This window comes from Pteronotus mesoamericanus, unplaced genomic scaffold (assembly GCF_021234165.1).
Source record: "Pteronotus mesoamericanus isolate MK-2021 breed Mesoamerican mustached bat unplaced genomic scaffold, CSHL_Meso_final contig_2, whole genome shotgun sequence".
Classification (NCBI taxonomy): domain Eukaryota; kingdom Metazoa; phylum Chordata; class Mammalia; order Chiroptera; family Mormoopidae; genus Pteronotus; species Pteronotus mesoamericanus.
The window spans coordinates 28729746-28751529 of record NW_026555084.1 but is presented as its reverse complement, the minus strand read 5'-3'; the positions used below and the strand labels follow the sequence as shown (position 1 = coordinate 28751529).

General features: G+C 40.2%; 2 protein-coding genes across 2 annotated transcripts in view; one reads left to right on the top strand and one right to left on the bottom strand.

The window, feature by feature from the left end:
• Positions 1–4306: 4306 nt before the first annotated feature.
• Positions 4307–6019, bottom strand: IL5 (interleukin 5). Its single transcript, XM_054567994.1, has 4 exons — positions 5876–6019; positions 5646–5678; positions 4723–4851; positions 4307–4615 (listed from the first exon to the last, which is right to left on the bottom strand). Exons 1-4 carry the CDS (start codon positions 6017–6019, stop codon positions 4514–4516), a joined length of 408 nt encoding a protein of 135 aa, XP_054423969.1. The 3' UTR covers positions 4307–4513.
• Positions 6020–15003: 8984 nt separating this feature from the next.
• Positions 15004–21784, top strand: part of RAD50 (RAD50 double strand break repair protein) — a 70727-nt gene continuing 63946 nt past the window's right edge. The window contains exons 1-2 of the mRNA XM_054568492.1: positions 15004–15355; positions 17163–17246. Coding sequence (XP_054424467.1) covers positions 15227–15355; positions 17163–17246 — 213 coding nt within the window. The 5' untranslated portion in view covers positions 15004–15226. The remainder of the gene's footprint in view (positions 15356–17162; positions 17247–21784) is intronic.

Sequence of the window (21784 nt, the reverse complement as noted above, 5' to 3'; positions counted from 1 at the left end):
GTAAAATATGGGGACAGTGGCCACAGGGGAATTGAATGAGTTTCCTGTCTCCGCAGGCTGTTTTATGGACCTGAATTAAGTTCCTCTTCTTTCTTAAAAAAATTTTTTTTATTTTTCAATTATAGTTCAAACGTAATATTATATTAGTTTCAGGTGTTGCGGCCTCTCCTTACTCACCAAGTCAGGGGAACAGTGTGGAAGAAAACAGACCTCACAATCTGGTGAACCCTGTAGAGAAGTGTCCTCTATGTTCCTCCGCCCCGGCTCTCCCTCATTTCTTCTCTTGTAGAAACTCACGTGCCACCCACTGCACTGGGGACCCCACAGTCACCTGGCTTGGATCTGCTCGTCAGCCGTTTCACCTACTTCACTGATTTCTTAAGGCCAAGAGAATAAGTCTTCTTCAGAAATTACAAGAGGTTTGGAACGAGACATATCAGGGTTCGAGTCCCACTGTAGTAACTGTGTGACCTGGGCCAGTAATTTAAACTCTCTGAGCCTTTGTTTCCATACCATAAAAAAGAAATAATGTTATCTCCCATTGTGTGGTAATGAGAAGTAATTGAGATGCTGACATAAAGCGTCGATGAAAATCCTACTCCAGAGCAGTGGTTGGTAAGTGACCGTGCCCGCTCCCTCGGCAAAGACCCGGACGCTGAGAACATGGGTTGAGGGTCTGTTGCGTTGGATATTAGCGCCGCTCTTCAGGGGTTCTCGCCATCCTCTCTTTCCAGGCACATGGGAGTGTTGTTGCTCTAACTAATGTGATGTGAGTGGAAGTATTTAAGAACAGATGTGTGATTTTCTGTGACTCTTGTTCTCTGCCAAGGGAATTGCAAAAGCACCATAAGGGCTGCTTAGGCCCACATCCACAGTGGACGCTGTGTGATTAAGAAAAACCTTTGTTGTGTCCCACCCTTGGGATCCAGGGGCGATCAGTTCTGCAGCGCCACCTGGGCTACTCAGACCGAAACACGTGCAGAGATGTGTAAGATGCATCTGCAAACGCTGACGGGTAAAAACAAGGGCTCTGTTAGAGAAATGTCCAAAGCAATGCAGGCCACTCAGAAAGGAGCCGCTGATGCTGCCGGACTAGGCAGGGAAAGAGTGAACGAGGGCTCGTTTCAGCGAGAGTCAAGGGAGAAAAACGAATGAAAACATCACGGGGAAGGCTGAGGTACTGTCAGTGAGGGCAAAGGCACGCAGATGTGAAAGGTCATGGGGCGTTTCAGGAAGGATAAGACCTAGCACTCCCTGCAGAACATCTTCCCAGTGAATACTTTCCCCCTAGAACTTTTCTTCATAGAACATACTGAATACGTGTCTTTGAATGCAATGTCTGTCTAGTAGTAGTTATATAGGAAAAAGGTTATATTTATGTCCCCCAAACTTGATGCATTTTTTTTTTAAACAAAGTGATGGGAGGGAGCTCAGCTGAGAAGGTTTTTAGGTTCACTCCAAATGTCATTGATAACGCAGCAAAGGTCACAGAGGACAATTGGAAAGGCTCTGAAGGTCAGCTACGGAGCCCTGTGGCATGCTGTAAGACAAAGCAGTCCTGTTAACGATCCAGTCCTGTTAATGATCAGAGAGCACGGCTTTAAATATTTTACATCCTTACTTTACCACAGTTTACTAAATAAATATGTAAATGCCAAAAATATTTTACAACCTAACATGTTAGCTTATTGCTTGTTACTGGTATTTTACTGTGTTTTGCATTTTGGGAAATTGGCCGAGGACTTTCCATTGAGAGGTAATGCACTAGAAATGCTCCCATGTAAAGCTGTGGGAATGAGGCTCCTGGCTAGCATTTTCTTGCAAGCAGTGTTAAGACAATGATGCCAATACTTCTGCAGGGCTGAGAGGAGGCTGAGGAATGACCTGTGAAGGAGCCTGGACCTGAGGTAGCACTGAGCCAGGGACAGCAGTGACATGGAGACCTGAGTGTGTTCTATCAGCAGCCCTGACTTACACGGTTGCGGAGAGCCAGAGGCAGGGAGCTGGTAACGGCTGAGTCTAGGTGGGAGGCAGTGGGGTGGAGACAGGGAATTGGGGGACACTTTAGAGGCTGAATGCTGCATGGGAGGGCACAGGGGAGAAGTCAGGGAGGTGGTCAGAAAGGCGATGGGGAGAAAAATAGGGTCGGATGAGCCACAGTGGGGAACCTCGGAGGAAGAGGGGGAGGGAGGAGAAGGAGGAGCAATAGGGCAGGTTTCAGGGAATAAAGATGGCGGACAAAGAAGGACTTTGGCTTTGGATGCATCATGTTGAGGTGTTCTCTGCTGAGGTCCCTCAAAATCTAGCCTACTGGCCCACACTGGCTCCCCACCACTGGAAATAATAGTAATCGCTGAGATGGAGTGAAAATAGAAGCTCTGTTATTGGGGATAAGCTTTGGGAAGGACAAGCAAGACCCAGGAAAGTATTCCTGTAACTTGGAGGCCACCAAATCCCTCTCCCCTGATGACCCCCACAGTGGCCAAGTCTGGGTGAGAGGCAGAAGCCCCACCCCCTCTGGCCAGGGACCATCCGGGTGGCTTTGCTTCCATAGGGAAGATTGAACCATCTGGAGAATCGTAGTTTCTGCCTTAAAAGCCCTTGGTACGTCTAATATCTTCCATTTTGGTTTGTTGCAAATGGCGCTGATTGCTTTTAGCGTCTCTGAGACCTGGCAGATTGTTTAGAGTTCATCAGTGAGACTTTAGATAGGATATTACAGTCTTAAATCCACATGAATTATATTTCACCTTCATAAAGAAAGGGGAAGGTGACCTTTTTTGAGAGAGAATGTCACTCTATAAGGGCAGGGAATTTTGTCTGTTGTATGCACTGATGGATCCCAGTCCCTAGAATAGTCCTCGCACATGTGGGGGCTCAATAAACATTGGTTGAATTGAATTAGATTGACATTCATTTCCTGCACACATGGAGTTTCCTGTCAGTTTCTAGAGCAGTCAGCGTAGGCTGTGCTGACCCATGTTCCTCTGCATTGACTCAGCTCCAGCACGTGTGGCTTGGTGGGGTCACCGGTGGGGGCCCTGGGCGGGGGAAGAGTGCTGAGTTTGTGCAGGAAGGAAAACACCTTCTCACACAGGAGGACTTGCATTCTCCTGCCTGGGAATCTGCTTGGACTGCTCTGGCCCCTCTCCCATGCCCAGAAACAGCAGGAGAGGTTGTGCCACACAAGCAGTCAAGCACGTCACATGCAATCCACGCAGATGATGCTCAGGGCCATGGCTCTGCCTGTAAGGACCTTCCGCACATGCCCGCACTGTGTCCCCGCACGCAATCGGTAATGGAGTGAAGAAATTGGTGGCGTAGCTAAATATTCATTACTGGGTCCCTCCTCCAGGTCTCAGTTTTAAAATTTTGAGTATATTGTAAAGAATCTATTTTCTGGATCCTTGAGAACTTTTCTCAGGCAGAAGGACCTCCAGTTATAGTACAGAGAGTCACGAGTGGGCAGAGAGAGTGTTGTTCTGCCCAGGTTCCCTCTGCGACCCAGGATGCAGGTTGGTAGGGACCTTTAGAACCGGCCTCCCTGGCGTCGCTGTGCTGGCGCTCCTCTGCCCCTCCTGTGAGGCCCAGTGCCAGGCGACGTGAAGAGCGGCTCCCGCAGGCCCCCAGCTCTGGGCTCCACCAAGAGGGTTTCTGGCTCTTTCGCTGACCCAGCAGTGGGATCGGCCTGTCAAATTCTCCTCATAGGCTGAGGTGAGACCTAGTTACAGAGTCTTACACTCTCCTACTGTCCTCCTCACAAAGGAAGCCTTGAAACTAATTTAATTCTATGGCCAGTCCTTGAAGGCCTATTCCTTCCTTCCTTCCTTCCTTCATCACCTACCATGTAACCTGCATCTTCCTGGGTTCTGGGTAAATCGTGGAGAGGAAACCAGGCTCAGTCCCTGCCGGTGTTCGCGCTGCCCACATCCCCGCCAAGTCCTGCTGTGGCCTGCCCAGCAACCCTGGGCTTCTGCTGCCAGGGCAACGGGGGAGCTGGGCAGGCACGCGTGCAGCGCCCCCGCGCCCCCCGCCCCGCGCTCAGCCCGTTCCCACACACACAGCGCTCACTTCAGGAGCAGAAAAAAGGTCAGCAGCCAACCAAACCAGAGTTGTCTCTTTTTGTTTTATTGGAACACAGCGCGACATGAAATAAATAGTAATTTCCCAAATTCTTAACCATTTCATAAATAAAATTAAGTTAACAGACATTTTTACAGAATGTTTCATTAAATAAGATAAAAAATATATATTTATTTTGCCTGGAGCAAACTGGAGGAAAATACTTCTATGATTCCTATTTCTGAAACATGTCTCAAATATTTTAGTTTTATGCTTTCTGCCTAAGTGAGGTAGTGAAGTAGCAGTATGCCTGAAATTACTGATACTTTGCCTCGGAAGTTTAATTACATTTAACATGAAGGCCCTACCCTTGGTCGACCCTTCTGTTTGTGGTAAGAAAACATCCTTCTCCTCCTCCAAAATCCTTCGCTACGAGAAGCCAGCTTAGTCTCTACTTTCCACTTGTCCACTCGGTGTTCATCACAGCAAGAAACCTGTGCAGGTACTCCAGGAATTTTTTTACTCTCCATCGTTCCCCTTCACACTTATTTTTCTGTGAAAAAGAGCAGACGAGAGGTATTGCAGGAGCCTGTCAATTCCTGTCAAAATAGGCACAGCCAGACAAATATACTGAAATTTCCAGTCAATGTTTTAACTTACCCTTTGGTGGTCTATGTATTCTTTGATCGAAGACAAGTTTTGGAAGAGTTTTTCCACGGCGTGCCCTTGTGCAGTTTCGTTCTTCAGTATCTCTATCCCCTGAAAGACTTCTTCAATGCACAACTGGTGCTGAATGAGGAAGGTTGAAAAAAATGTAAGAGATCAAATCAAGGTATAAAAACTTGGCCCCTAAAGCTGGACTATGGTTTGTAGTGTTTACATATATTCCCTTCCACATGGAGTTTTTTACTTGCTCTGTTTCTAGGCAGCAACAAGTCCACACTGAGGTATAATTTCTAAAAGTAGGCAAGGTCTATATAGTTACTGAGGAGTTTTGCAAATGATATAAAAACTAAGTACTGAACCAAAAATAAGATGTTTAGGAAGTGTAATGCAAATACATTGCTGACTGACCTCACACCAGAGTTTCTTTTGATAGTTCTACCTGGTAATTTTATTCTATTTAGATTAATGAAGTCATCTATTTTACATTTTAGTATGACCATGACATATTCCAAACGTATATCATTCCATTACATGTCATGATCATTTTTAAAATGTGGAAATGACTGCAAATATAGAGCATTCATTGTATATTTCAATGTGTATTGAGCATGATTCTAAAAATATTACCCTGAGTGGCTAACACTTTCCAAAAGACATTAAAGTGAGGAAGGCAACAGGTGGCCAGAGCCGAAATGGACCGAGAGGCACCTGTTATCCGATAGCCTCCCCAAAGTCCTGACCTGCTTGTTTTATGGATTCTACTTGTTGCAAAGCCATTCCTGATATTTTTAAGTTTAAACATTCACATCACACACATAAAAACAGAATATAAGACATAAAACAGTTCCAATGATAACTATTGCTTTATAGCCTAGAACATGCGATTTACTTATTCAAGCAATCAGACTTTAACTTACGTCTTCGTGTCCAGGAGTAGGAATCATCAGGTTCTGAAAAGAAAAGGAAATACAGTCATTTTCAAAGCACTCGCACATTCCTGACTGAATAAAACAATTGTGAAGGGATTACCAATGATCTATTACGAACATTCATAACTTCATTATTCATAACAGATCTTTAAAAATTAACCACACCAGTGATCACTGATGCCTTTTAAAGGCTATAGGACTCAGAAAGGAAAAATTACCCCATCGCCTATCAGCACAGCCTGGTGAGTGGAGAGCAGTGCCATGGTCTCTGCCACCAGCTTTGCCATGGGACTCTTCTCGGCCATAGCCCACGTGGAGGCAGCTCCGAGAGCGAGGAGGCTCAAATGCAGGAGCATTCTCATGGCTCTGAAATGTGCAGCAGTTGCCGTGTGCAAAATGCCTTGTACGAGACTGTATCCCCAACCAATTTATTCTCTCTCTCTTTGAGGAAATGAATAATTTCCATCAATCAGATAGAGATTGTCTAATAATGGCATAGAGTGAAACCAAATGTTTCCAATGCCTTCTATCTTAAAAAAAAATTCATTTTTATCTTTCAATAATAAAAATCCCTGTTTTCCCCCTTTCAAAAACATTTTCTAGTACAGAAGAAAACCTTTGGGTTGATATATCATTGCCCCACATTTGCATTTCTTAAAATCAGAAGACTGAATTTCCTCTTAAAAGATACACATTAAAAAAGAGAAGTATGACATAAACCACTAAATATAATTTTATGCTAAAATACACAAATATTGAGAACCTTTTTTTCAGGTCTACTCAATTCTATCACGATTGTTATTAGATTGATTTTCTTTACAAGAAGCTGACAATATCGGTGGGAAGATGGTAATTAGAGCAGAAACGACCAAAACTGAGCGGGGTCAAGCTGGGTGCACTGGGGTCTTCATCAGGACCCTTTGTGTTGTCAGTAACCAAACACCAAACCCAAACTGGTCAAAGCCAAACAGGAACTTTATTAGCTCATGTAACCAAATGGTTATATGACTCCATTCTCAGGCAGCTCTCCCACGGTGGTCCGAAGATGATGTCAAAACTCACAGATCAATATGTATCCTGTTCATGCACAGCAGGAGAAAGCAAAGTGTGCTTTTCTGATTGATCCTTCAAAAGTCCTAGAATTCAGCCTCCTTGCAACAAGGGATCACATGTTCACCTTTGAACGGTGGCCAGGGGTATAGGATATTACTGGCTGGCTCTTCCTGGAGCTGAAGGTTGCCTTCATCCCACCCAAGTAGCATACCTAAGAAACGTGGGGTCCTACGTAGTGATAAAAGGGATATGGATGCTGGAAAGGTGACCGGTAAGGATCCATCACAGCCACATACCGTACAGGTATGGCCTCTCCTACCTGTCTGACAAGGGTGGGGGTGTCCTTTTGCATCCTGGGCTGGTGGACATGACCAGGGGGATCAGCCTTGTGTTCTTTAGGCTCAGACTTGTAGTCCTGGAAGGGAGCCAACGAGGCCCCTTCGAAACCACACACTTCCTTCCAGCGGGGCCTGAGCACACATAAGGGAGCTGTAAGCCCTTTGCTTTTAATGGAGGGTTTCAGTAAGCGTCCCAAAGTGGTCCGTGTGGGTGGCCTGGAAGCCTGACTTCAGGACTACCTTGAGCACGTGGGGCAGGGGGTACCAAACACAGATGGCGATGTAGAACCCTTTTCCAAAGCTGGCTCGAGTTTTGTAGGAGAGACAGAGGCAGCTGACGGGTAGACATGCCTTCGGCATGCGTGTAAGCAGAGCTCGGCACAGGGAGGACAGTAGCTTAGGGCTTTGGTGGCAGCCTTCCTGCACCACGTCTTGTTTGTGCTCAAGTTTGGGGCTCCTGGTTAGACGCCTCTGATTTGAACACCTGAAAGGCCTTTTCCTTGAGGCCGCAGGAGAGATTCTGGCTCATTTCAGGAGTCAGGTAGGAGTCGCCGTAGAGGTGGATGGAGGGGTTCTTAAAATGTGCGGTCAGAGCCCAGGCTGGGTGCCGGCAGGGGCCTTCTTTCCTCAGGGCGTTTCCGAGGAGAGGGTTCGCTCTGGTTCTCCTTGGACTCCTTTGGGCTACTCTGAGGAAGTGCCAGCTTAGATCCAGGTTTCAGAGGAACTGCCAAGTGACTTGTCATTTTAATATCGTCAATACACCAAGCTCTGAGTTTTTAACTTCCGTTACAGGGCTGCACGGGCAGTCTGGGTGATGGAGGATTGGGGTGCCACTGTCCAGCCTTCACTAAGCAGGAGAAAACTCGCCAACCTCTCACGACGGTTAGGAGGGTGTAGTCACTGGCTGACAATGAGTGAGATGAGCAAGGTTAACGCGACAAAGACGGCAGGGCTATGGCAAGCTGGGGCAGGGGCGACCTCCCTGAGGTGGCAGGTGCTCCTCAGCTCCAGCTGACTGATGCTATGTGACACACTTGGGCTGACGTTGCCAGGTCATCAGATTTTCAAAGGAGCCAGAAATCCTGACTATTATATATATTCTCTTGATCTTTAAATTTTGGCCATGCATATTTTTAAAAACCATACGTGGTGCCATTTTGCAGCCTCTGGTTTCCATTGTATCTGTGGATTCCTATTGGAGGACTAGTAATCGTTCAAAACCTATTCAAAAAAAGTTTTTTAATGTTTTAAGTTGTGGTAAAATACATAGAAGAAAATTTAGCATCTTAAGCATTTTCGTTTGTACAGTTTAGTGGCGTTAAGCACACTCACAATGTGGTGTGACCCATCTTCAGAATTCTTTTCATCTTGCAGAACTGAAACTCTACACCCATGAAACTACAGCTCCCTATTCCCCCTCACCCCACTGTTGGCAGCCAGGCTTCTACCTCCTGTCTCTGTGAGTTAGACTTTTTTAGGTAACTCATATAAGTGGAATCATACAGTATTTGTCTTTTTGTGACTGGTTTATTTCACTCAGCGTGATGTTTTTAAGGTTCCTCCATGTTGTAGCATGTGACAGAATTTCTTTCATTTTTAAGGTAGAGTAATATTCCATTGTACGAATATACCACATTTGTTTATCTAGTCGTCCTCAACGAATATTTGGGTTTCCTCCAAACTTTGGCTCTTGTGAATAAGGCTGCTATGAAGATGGCTGTACAGAATTATATTTCTTATAATGTTGTATTGGTCGTTAACTTTCCTTCTATGAGTCTGATCGCCCCAACCTGACTGCAAACTCTCTCAGACCTTAAAATAATGTGTTTGAAGGAACTTTATTAATGTAAAACTCCCAACAAAAGTTAATGGTTTTAATCTCCTGTGCAGAAGAATTCCAAGTAATTTGTGTAGATATTCCACCCTCGAGGAAGTGGAGCATCACCCGCCTTAAGTGGGGATACATGGTAACTCTATTTAAAAGAGAACGGTATGGAAAGAGGGTCCTCAGAGGAGTTATTCTGCAATAGAAAAATGTCAAACCTCAGCCTGGTAACCGAGGTCAGTATCAACAGTGCTAAGTCATGTCACTACCGTGTACCCTTGACATGATACGATAAGAGTGGCATTTTATCTCTGTGCTCTTTGACCCCCAAACCCATACGCTCTGTTTAATGAGGAGGAAAAGCATTACACATACGAGAAGTAAAGGACAAAATACCAGACCAGTACTCCTTAAAACTGTCAGGATCATCAAAAACTAGCAAGTCTGAGGAGCTGTCACCAGCCAGAAGAGCCTAAGGAGACATGATGGCTAAATATAATGTGATATCCTGGATGAGATCCAGGAATAGAACAAGGTCACTAGGTAACATTAAGGACCCTGCTACCCAAAGAAACTGTGGGGTCTAGTCATGCCCTAGTGTGGGTTCCTCAGGTGTGACAAATGTGCCCTACTGATGTGAACAACAGAGAACACTCAGGGCAGGGTACACAGGAACTCTCTCTAATAGTTTTGCAATTTTAATGCAAATCTAAAATTACTTAAAATAAAAGGTTTATTAAAAATAACATTGCACAATGAACAAAGTTAAGAATTGTTTTACTGTGATTATTAAAGAGACTTCGTATCCCATGAATGTTGTATACTCGGAACCTTTTGACTTCACCACTAGTCTGTGAGCTCCTAGGGAATAAGGATTTTATTTCATTGACCTCTTCATTGTCAAGGACCAGCCTAGTGTAGGCACTCGATTAATGTTTGCTGAATAAATAACTGAATGAGTAAGCCGGCACTTGATTGTATTAGTTGAACAAATTAATATGAAGACTGTGGAAACTCAAGGAGTCTGAAGGAATAGAAACAACTTTGACAGGGCTCCTAAAAAAAAGAAATAGAGCAAAACTTAAGGCTAAACTAGAGACGAGGCCAATGTGAACTATCATGGCATTTTTTAAAATCCATGTTATTTTAGAACAGAAAGAAATTAGCAACCAGTATTCGGAATTAAGAGTTACTAGTACTTCTACCATTTAGAAAAAGGAATTCGAATAGTTTTGAAAAGATGTACTGGTGGGTAAAATCCATCCTTTTGCCCTAAAACCTTTACCTCTACTCAGCGGCTTCCAAATTGGCAACCTGTCTTTAAAAACTGATAACTGTGGTTTTTACTAACTGTGTAGTCATTTAAGGTTCAAATGACTTTTCTATGAACTGATTCTAATCAATCAACTAGGCATGAGGCCACAGAATATTTTTGGTGACTAAATGTAAAATGATAGTATCTCTTTCCTTTTTTGACCTTATTCTAATCTCCATTCTTTCAATCCTCAAGCATATGTTTAAAATAATTTTTTACTGAATAAACATTATAGAAAAATAAACACCAAATTTCTTCCCCATGGTCTTGCAGTTATCAGGTTTTTTTGACGACTTCTTCCAATCTTTACTAACACGGCTTTATGGAGCTGTAATCAATGAATATATGCAATGTGTTTTTTGTCTTCTTTGTTTATTAATATTTCTTCATGTCTCTACTTGTTATTTTAAAGATTCCCTGCTATTAGATCAAATTGATGTACCACAATTGACTTCACCATTTGGATTGTTTCCAGTATTCCACAACTGTATCATTTCTAAAAATATTTCCTTATGCTAAGGAGCTTGTGTGATAATTTTTAACTTTTGTTACATTTTACCAGATTACCCCTCTGAAAATATTCGATGCACAAAATATAAATCTCTTACATTTTTACAGTGTTTTGCAATTTCTAAAGCACTTTAAAAATAAACAAACGTCGTTTAATCCTGATATTAGCGCTGTGGGATAGACTTCTTTAGCAACAGGATTTGATAGTTTTGCTAATGGAATGAGTGAAATGAACCCTGAAGGAAGGTGTGATACCACAAATGGTAGTAATCAAAGAGACTGACCAAAATGTTGGTAAAGCTAAGTAAACAATGCTGGTTAAAAATAATTTATTTAGGGGATTTCAAGACAATGAGGAACAAAGATACTAAACAATCGTAATGTAGGAGATGGGAAGTGTCATGGGAATTGGTGCATTTTCTGGTGCTTGTACCAGAGGCTGCTAAAGATACCAACTTTACACTTCAGAATAGGCATGTAAAAAAATTTAATAGTAATCACTAAAATAACAGAAATCACATGTATAAATCCCAAACCAGTAGAATAAAACAAGGGACTAAAGGAAGCTCAATCCACCCAGAAACCAGAAAAGGAGAAAACGAAGTAAAGAAAAATCACAGGAAAATATGAGAAATACATCCAAATTTATCAGGAATCACAGTAATTGAAAACAGATTAAACTCACCTAATCAAAGGAAGATACTGTAAAATCATATTAAAATCACCACATCTGTTTTCAAGAGATACACTTCATGGAAAATGATATTAAAAGGTTGAAAATCAAAGGATAAAAAGATAGACTGGACAAATACTAGTCAAAATAAAGCTGATGTACCAATACCAATCCCAGAACAAGAATTTACATGAGAAAGCAGTACAAGGATAAATAGATTCACTAATAGGTATAAGATAATATCTCATGGCAGTCTTATTTTCCATTTCATGGAGTATAAGTGAAACCAAACATTTTACAGTAGTAGTTTACTGAGAACTGGGCACTTGACTGATTTGCCTTTTTAGTTATTTTTATTTCAGGGACTGATCATTTTTATTGCAAATCTTTTACATCTTCCTCCTGGAGTTACCTTAGTTTTAGAGTTTCCTACTGTTACAAAGGTGAGAAGTTTCATAACGGAATTTACCTCGTCATGTCCTTTATTTTCCTTCAACTCATATTTTTTCTGAAGTATTTTAAATGACAGAAAGCATGACACTATCATTAACACATCCATATGCACCTCAAAAATGATCATTTTTTACATAGCAAAATACCATAATATAATGAAATTAACAATAATTTTTTTTAGCATTTAATTTCCAGTCTACATTCAGAAAAAGTTTGCCCATGTAGCTCCCAAATTCCGTTCCCATCTCTATGCCTAAACCAGGATCAAATCCAGGACCCTGTCTTGCATCTGGGTGACGAGTAACTCAAATCTCTTTTAATTTGCAACAGTCCTTTAAAAAAAGCGTTTCAAAGTCTCCTTGTTTTAATGACAAGGAGAACCTTGGGGTAGTGTCTTGCAGCACGCCGCTTCCACGTTGGCCTTTTCCATCCTTATGATGCTATTAGTTTAATCCTTAATTCCTGTGAACCAAAAGTTAAAGGTGCAATTAAAGTTTAACCTTAAAACAAAACAAAACAAAACTGGGTACCTCATGTTAAGATCACAGAAGGAGACAAAACGTCTGCTTGTCCCAGTCATTGCTAATTTCCTGTATTACTTTGGTTCATAAAGTTCTCCTTTAAAAGTGAGGGTAAGCCCTGGCCAGGTAAGCCAAAGGTTGCAGGTTTGATCCCTCCAGTTGGGTTGCACACGGGAGGCAACGAATCAATGTCCCTCTGTCTCTGTCTCTCTCTTCACCCCTTCCTTTCTCTCTAAAATCAATGAACATATTCTCTGGTGATGATTTTTTTTAAAAAAGTGAGAATAATTACATTTCTAGGTTTCTCTTTTATTGCTTTCAGAAATATCTAGATCTTCATCAACCTGGAACTTAGAGTAGTAGGTAAAATAAAATATAGATTTGCTTTTTTTCTTACTGACATCCAAGTATGTATCCAAGTATTTATTTAAATACTGGTGGTAGGGAAAAAGTGACCTTGGTGGGTACGCATCTGTTTATATTTGTCAAAACTCTTGGAACTGTACACTGGAAAGGGTGAATGTCACCGTATATAAATTGTGCTTCAGTAAACCTGGCTTTGAAAGAAATGAGCTTTCATTTTGTTAACATCAGGCAAGAGCATAAATCAGACTTCCTAGTTTCCTCACTCTTTATACGTTTGGAGTCCTACTGTGACAATCTCCTTTCAGTCAGCCGCAAAAATAAGTATGAAAATAATGAACTCACCAACAAAGTCAATTTTGAATTGTCTTATATAGGAATTTTGTGAAAACCTCAATGAGAAAAAAATGGTATGAGAAAAGTACAGCCAAATAGAGTTGCTAAGCATTCATTACTTTCTCCTAGTAATTTTCTGGTATTGAGTAAAAAAAATAAATAAATAAATAAAAAATAAAAAATAGAAAAATGGGCTTTAATCTAGTGTCATTGTTTCATTACATCTGGTGGTCACATAGGACATTCCGTAAAATCGTAATGTTTTGTTCCATTGCTAATTTAAAATATGTACTGTAATAGCTGACACTTTCATATTTTACTTGGTACATCAAGACACTATTCACTGGCCTTCTCCACTTGCATCCTTTGATGTGAATTTTTTATGTATTAAGTTCTATAAATGATAGTCTTGGGAACATGTGATTGGAGAGTGTTTCCTACATTTTTCTATCTCAGTAGTCCAGAGTTTTTAATTTTAGTGTCTTCACTTTTGTTTTTGGAATTTTGCTATACATCCTTGCGTGTGATACCCATCACGTTGGTTTCCAAAAAGCAATATTCTCATTTTTGAGAAAGGTAATTTTTCTTTCCCTTATTTTAGTTGTTTTTTTGTTGTTTTTTGTTTTTGTTTTTGTTTTTTTTACATACAAAAAAGTTGTGCCTACTTAATGTATACAACACAATGACTTGGGAGGTAAGTCTACCCTGGTCAATGTCATTAGCATATCCATCACCTCCAAAAGATTCCTCCCACTTTATTTCTTCTTAAGAATACTTAACAAGATCTACCCTCTTAGTAAAATTTTTAGTATACAATATAGTATTGTTAACTGTAAGCACTATGCTATGCAGTAGGTCTTTATTATTTTTGCATAACCCAAAGTTTTTTTTTGAAAGGTGTCTATTCCGATGTTATGTCAATACTTAATAGAAGTGGATTTCATTCACATCATATTTGTTTAATATTTTACTATTTTATATCAGCATTTGACTTTTGGTCTGAAACACCTCGCTACACTTAAAAATTACTGAGGACCTGGGAAGAGCTTTAAAAACCTGTTTTTAGCCCTCGCTGGGGTGGCTAAGTGGACTGAGTGCCGGCCTGCTAACCAAAGCGTCACTGGTTCCATTCTCAGTCAGGGCACGCGCCTGGATTTCTGGCCAGGACCCCAGTGGTGGACCCGCGAGAGACAACCACACATTGATGTTTCTGTCCCTCTTTCTCCGTCCCTTCTCCTCTAAAAATATATACAATCTTTAAAAGATAAAAACTTCTTTTTATTACAATATAGTTGACATACAGTATAATATGTTTCAGGCATACAACACAGTGATATATACCTTATGATGTAATCACCACATCAAATCTAGCAACCCTTTGTCACCATCCAATACTTCAAGTATTACTATATTCCCTGTGTTGTACATTACATCTCCAGAGATTTTATGTGATTTATAACTATCAGTATTTAATTATAAATTAAAATTGAGATTCTTTTTAAAGCACAAGAATACAAGCACACACGCCAGGCACCATTGCGATGGCGTCACCACAAGTCATGTGATCACTGGAAAACACTACAGAAGGGAGCAAATGAAAATAGAAAAGGCAAATAACGTCTGAGTATTTTTAGAGAAATAGTTTTGAGAAGCGGACACCGCACTCCCTCCCTTCTTGGGTCACACCTCGAAACCTGTTGTCTGTCACAAGTCTTTGTCTCCTCTTGCAGTTAGTGCCTCTTGGTGTGGCCCGACCCCCAGCAAAGAGCCGGAATCCACAGCCATCCCTGAAACACATCACCCAACCCTCTTGGTCGGTACTGCTCCCGGAAGTCAGAGCTGCGCGCGCATCGCGCGCCTCCGACTTCCCGGCGTGCCCCGGGCCTGCGGCGTAAATACGCGCAGGCCGTAGCGACTCACGTAACTCGCTGGGCAGCAGAGGCGGGAATCTGTGAGTGGGCACAGTGGCGGGGTCTGTCGGCCTGTGTTTTGTGTTTCTGGCGGGCATCCCTTGGGCGACTTACGCTCTCTGTCTCCCCAGCCGAGAAGGAAGTTGGCGTAGGGGGAAAGTCGACGAGAGCCTTCGCTCGCACCTGGACCCCCACGGCCCGCGCTCGCCCCACTCTGCCTCAGCGCCAAGCCTGGGCTGTAGGCCCTTGGTGTTGAGATCACACTTACAAACATGTCCCGAATCGAAAAGATGAGCATACTGGGCGTGCGGAGTTTTGGAATAGAGGACAAAGATAAGCAAATTATTACTTTCTTCAGTCCCCTCACAATTTTGGTTGGACCCAATGGGGCGGGGAAGACGGTAAGTCCCGAGTTAGCCACCTTCAGTTTACGGGTCGCTACGTCTTTCGAATCCGGAGAATAAAATACCTAGAAAGTCAAGAACGCGGACGAGGGCGTGAGGCGTCCTTACAGCTCAGTTCTTGTGGCCCCAGGGAGTGTCCGTTCCTCCGGGCGACTCCCAGGCCCCGGGGCGTGGCTACCGACTTGAAAAGGCCCCCAGACCCAACGTCCTAACCGTGTCCAGGCCTGTCTGCTAGACCAGGTGTACCTGAGAATCTCACGAGACCAGGAGCCACGGCTCTCGGAGAGCTCAGTCCTACCAGGGGCCTTTTTGTTTGTATTGATTTTTTTTAAACACTTCTTGCTCCCAAAACAGCACTCACGTGCAGGTATTTGTCTCAATACAGGAACTTGGTAAAAAGTTATAAAATATAAATATGTGAGTTTACAAGTACGCCGACTGTATAAGCATAATAAATGGGAAAAATGGCATAATTTTAAGATGAAACTGATGCGGTGGGGCTTAAATTGGAAAACTGCAGGCATACCTCATTTTATTGCCCATGGCTTTATTGCTCGGAATCGGTGCTGCGTTTTTTTACATACTGAACAAATCATTTTTGTTCAGCAAGAAAATAAAATACAACCCACTTTATTGTAGTGGTCTGGAACCAAACCTGTAATCTCTCTGAGGTATACTTGCATTTTGTTGTTAGGGATGCTCTTCCCTAGTCAACTTTTAGTACAACTTCCTGTGATTATTTTTTTTTTTTTTTAATTTAAACCTCTAGGAATACTTAGAAATTTGAGCTGGGCCCCGGAATGGCAAGCAATTACAGAAAATATAGTCGAGATGCTGTCTGTTCTGGAAGGGTGGCTTGGGAAAAAGCGAGGCGGTATTAGTGTAACAGGGAGAAGAATAAATGAGGTTTTGCTAAAAGTGTAGAAAAAGAGGTAAGGTTTAGTGTTGAGAGCTGAGGGCCTGACTCTTGTCTACTTTGATGTAAAAATGTTTCATTTATTGAATGCCTGTTTTACCTAGCATCGCATTAAGTGATCTGCTGTCGTCCAGTGTGTTCAGGAGCACTGGGTCCCTGAATACAGATTCTTTGCCACACCACCTGTTAGCTGTGTGACTGTGCAAGAGCGACCTAAATGTTCAGTGCCTGAGCTTTCTCATTTATGAAATGGGGGTAGAAACAGTTTCCACAGCCTAGGATTAGTGTAGACTTAAATGCTTGCTCTATGTAAAAGCAGTTAGTAAAATACTTGGTACATAGTAAGGTCTACGTTCTTGTTAGCCATTAGTTTTGGTGGGGTTATTTTTTTTGAACTTTTTAAAAAATTTCATTTTATCAAGATGTAATTGACATAAACTTGTAAGATATTTAAAGTATACATCCTGGTGATGTGATAATACCCAGTGGTGAAATTAGTTAATTAACAAATCCATCACCTCACCTATTCATTCTTTGTTTAGTGAAAACATTTATTTTCAGCAAATTTCAGTTATACAATAGTGCTGTTAACTATGGTTACTGTGTTTTACATTAGCCATTGTTATGAAGTTAACTTAAAGAGTTTTAACTGGAAATAGAGAATCTTTCCAAATAATTATTTTATTATACTTTCTTAATTATATAGTCTTTCTGTGAACTTAACAACAATTATTCTTTAACATTTAATCATATCTATATTGCAGGTTTTATGTCAAATTTTATCTGATTATATCCTTTATGGTCTCTAGAGTAGATATTTTTATAATGAATATTTTATGATTAACTGCTGTGGTTCTCTTATACCTATATAATTTTCTCTTTCTTTAGACCATTATTGAATGTCTAAAATATATTTGTACTGGAGATTTCCCACCTGGAACCAAAGGAAATACATTTGTTCATGATCCCAAGGTAATGGTGCTAGTAAAATTTTGTACTTTTAAAATAAAATTTTTATAATTGTAAAAGTGATAACAGCTTATTGTAGAAACCTAGACATGAAAAAGTGTAAAGAGATATGAATGTCACACACACAATGTCTGCACCCAGTGGAAACCATTGTTGATAATTTCATGTTTTCTTTTTATCCTTTACATACTGTTTTACATAGCTGAAATCATCCTCGAATTTTGTATTCTGAGGTTTTCTTTCCACTTAACATTATCATAAAGTCCCATATCATTAAAAAATTATATTAAGTTCGTAATCTGGGTATTTGGTATGTGGATACTTTTTTTAATGTTTATATTTTTTTGTATGTCTGAAATATTCCCTCCTTAAAAATATAATTTTTTATGAATGTTTTAAATAATTGCATAATTTTCTTACATTTAGATTGCTTTTAGTTTTTCATTAAAATGTACCACGATAAAAGTCTTTTGTCTGAATCTCTGTTTGAATTATGGTGTTTATACTATTGGTGTGTGTAAAGGACGTAGGATTTTCTATACATATTTGGCTTATAGGTTTTTCTTGTTTCAAATACTATATAGCAGAGTCATGTACATCTCAATACCTAACCCCCACAGAAGTTGGTTGTATATTTATTCCAGGCTTTTTTCTGTGTTTATGAAAACACATCTGTGCGCATATATAAATACACTCACATGTGTAATATTTTATCACATGGATAGAATTTTATTGTACCATTTTACAAATAAAAAAGTTATTTAGTGATGTATTATGTATCTTTTTATATATATGCAGGGGTGGGCAAAAGCAGGTTTACATTTGTGCATACATGAAACAGTTTATTCTTGTATTATTTATTAATTATGTATTATATTCTGTATGAACAATTATTGTATTATTTTTTACCCCTGTATATACACACACTTTTATTTCATTGTTTTACTAAATAGTATTACATTGAGTTTATAGTCTGTAGTTTATTTAACTAACCCCCCCAGTTAATGATCATTGAAGTTTCTACTTTTATATGACTAAAGATAACTAATAATGAAAATATTTATTAATTTCCTTCTTAGAAATAAAAATGTCAATAGTACATTTACTGAGTCTTCTCTACAATGACTATTCAAATCTCTCCTCTTAAACCTACAATCTACTCTTCTTGGTTGATGATCTTGCCTTGTACTTTATTGAGAAAGTAGGAGGAGTCAGATGAAAAGTCCCTCATTTTCTGATCGTAAAATATACCAAACTACTCTGCATATGTACCCATTCTATCTGTTTTCTCTCCTGTATTTAGGGTAAATAGCTTACTGTTTTATCTAAAGATCAACCAGCTCCTCTTGGAGGCTGAGATGACAATCCCTTTTGTCGTCTTGTTCCTTCTTGCTCCTTCAGTAGCAGTTTCTCCCTCTCTATAGGATTGTTCATGTCAGCATATAAGCATGCTCTGGTAGCTTCAAGCTATAAATGTAAACAACTGTCCCTTTAATCCAAGTCACACTCTGGCTACTTACTACCTCTTCTCTGTTCCAGTTATAACAAAATTCACGAGAGTTGTATGTACTCAATGTCTTCACTTCATTGCTTCCCATGTTCTCTTCAGCCTACCCTGTTCAGATTTTCTTCTTTTTTCTCTCACTGAAACTGTTTTTATAAGGTCACCAGTAATCTCTGTGTTGGCAGGTAAAGTGGTCATTTTCTAATTCTCAATAACTCCTCATCAGATTTGATATAGTCGATTAATCTCTTTTTAAAAGGAATTGCTCTCTCGGCTTCCATGCTATCATAACCTCATACCTCCTTTCTCACTAGGCACACCATCGTCTCTTTTGCTGAGTCTACTTTTTGCTTGATTCTCCTTAGGCAATCTCCTTCCTTCTCATCGCTTTAAGTACTGGTTATATGCTGATGACTCCCAGATTTATTCCTAAACTCTAGACCTATATGACCAGCTGTTTGTTTGGATATTTAATGGGCGTCTCAAGTTGAACATGTTCAAATAAAACTCTTGGTTCCCTGTCCCTGATCCCTCTCATATTCTCAAATCTGTTACTGTCTCAGGACGCTCCAGTTTAATAAATGATATCATCATCCACACACTTGCTTATGTCAAAACCCGTGTGTCATCCTTTTATCTATTCCTTCATCTCATCCTGCTTCCAATTCAGAAGCAATTCTTAGCTACTCTTCTAAAATGTGTACAAAAGGTGTCCCTTCATTTCCTTTCCACTGCTCTTTACCTGTTCCAAGCCACCATCTTCTTTCCTTTGAATTATTCTGGTAGTCTTCAAACTTGTTTTCTTGTCCTTATTCTTCTCTTTAAATTCATTTCTCATATGTTTATATTTGAAAAGTAAAAGGGCTTAAAATTAATGACCTGTGCTTTTATCTTAAACTTGAAAAAGAGCTATGCTAAAAATAAGCAAAAGGAGGGAAATTAAAGATAAGAACAAAAATCAGTGAAATAGACTACAGTGACAATAGAGAAACTAGATGTTCATTCTTCAAATACAATTAATAAACATCCAAGCAAAGTGATCAAGAAAAAGAAACAAATTACCAATAATAGGAATGAAAATGGTGACATCATTGCAAATCTTGCAGACAGTGTATAGGTAATAAGGGAATATTGTTAGCAGCCTCATGCCAATAAATTCAACAATTTACATGAAATGGACAAATTCTTTAACAGACACAAGCTGTCAAAGCTTACTCAAGAAGAAATACACCTTTAAAGAAGTTGATGCATAGTTTAAAACCTCACAAGAACTTGCTTGCTACAGGCCTTAATGGTTTAACTGCTTAATTCTACCAAACATTTTAGGAAGAAATAATGCCAGCTCTACACAACCCTTTCAAAAAAGTGAGACAGAGGAACTACATCCCAGCTGCTTATGGGAGTAGCATTATCCCATACCCAAACCAGACAAAGACATTCCAAGAAGACTGCAGACAGATACTTCTCATGAACATCATGAACATAAACGCAAAAACCCTTAGCAAAATATTAGCAAATCAAGTTCGGTAATATGCAAATAAAGATAATACACCTTGACTAAGTAGGGTTTATCTCAGGAATGCAACGTTTATTTAACATTTGAAAACCAATCAGTGTAATTTGCCACATTAACAAAGAAATATCATTAGAGCACCAGTAGGTACAAAAACAGCATATAAATTCAATATTCATTTGTGATAAAAACTCAGCACCATCCTTCATTCCTACGTAATTCAGCCCAAAAGCTACTAGGAGAGGCTGAGGGAGGAAGCCATCAACAAAAAGCTAGCTGAGGCAGCGTGGTTAGGAATTGAAGCCCAAGTGGGGAATGAATGAATCCATAGTTATATTTAAAAATGAAAAAAGGGGGAGGGGGAGGATGCCTTAAGTAGAATTTACTTTTACCTTTTTAAATTTAATTTTTATTGCATTTTTTCTATTACCTTTTATTCCCCTTATACTCCCCTCCCCCCAGCAGTCTCCACATTGTTGTCCATGTCCATGAGTCCTTTTATCTTTTCACTCAATCCCTCTACCTGGTCAACCACTCCCCCACTAGCTTTCATCAATTACAGTTGACATACAATGTATTAGTTTCAGGTGTACAACATATTGATTAGATGTTTATATAACTCGATCATGATCACCCTGATAATTCTAGTACCCACCTGGCACCATACATAGTACAATATTATTGACTGTATTCCCTATGCTGTACTGTACGTCCCTATGACTGTTTCAGCACTGCCACCTTGTACTTATTAATCCCTTCACATTTTTCACTCATCTCTCCAGGTGGCCCCCCTCCTCCCAATCTGGCAACTATCAATTGGCCCTCTGCATTTATGACTTTGTTTCTGTTTGGTTTGTTCATTTTGTTTTTTTAGATTCTACATACAAGTGAACTCATATGGTATTTGTGTTTCTCTGACTTATTTCACTTAGCATAATACCATCTAGGACTATCCGTGTTGTTCCAAATGGCAAGATGTCATTTTTTTTTTTAATGGCTCAGTAATATCCCATTGTATACTCATATATGTACTACATCTTCATTTGTCTATTGATGGACACTTAAGTTGTTTCCATATCTCGACTATTGTATATCGTGCTGCAGTGAACATCAGGGTGAATATGTCTTTTCCAATTGCTGTTTTGGATTTCTTCAGATAAATACCCAGAAGTGGAATTGGTAGATTATATGGTAGTTCTGTTTTAATTTTTTTTTAGGAACCTCCATACTGATTTTCTTAGTGACTGCACCAATTTACATTCCCACCAACAGTGCACGATGGTCCATCCCCTTTTCTCCACATCCGGCCAGCACTTATTTGTTGATTTATTGATGATAGTCATTCTGACAGGTGTGAGGTGATGTCTTATTGTGGTTTTAATTTGCATTTCCCCAGTGGTTAAAGACATTGAGCATCTTTTCATGTCTGTTGGCCATCTGAATGTCCACTTTAAAGAAACGTCTATTCATGTCCTCTACTCATTTTTTAATTGGATTGTCTGGGGTTTTTGCCGTTAAGTTATA

Excerpts from the sequence above, each read along its gene's own strand:
- IL5 (XM_054567994.1), bottom strand. The coding sequence starts at position 6,019 with ATGAGAATGCTCCTGCATTTGAGCCTCCTCGCTCTCGGAGCTGCCTCC. Across the intron at positions 5,679-5,875 it reads CTGTGCTGATAGGCGATGGG|AACCTGATGATTCCTACTCC; the intron begins GTAATTTTTCCT and ends TTTTCTTTTCAG. Across the intron at positions 4,852-5,645 it reads CTACTCCTGGACACGAAGAC|CACCAGTTGTGCATTGAAGA; the intron begins GTAAGTTAAAGT and ends TTCCTCATTCAG.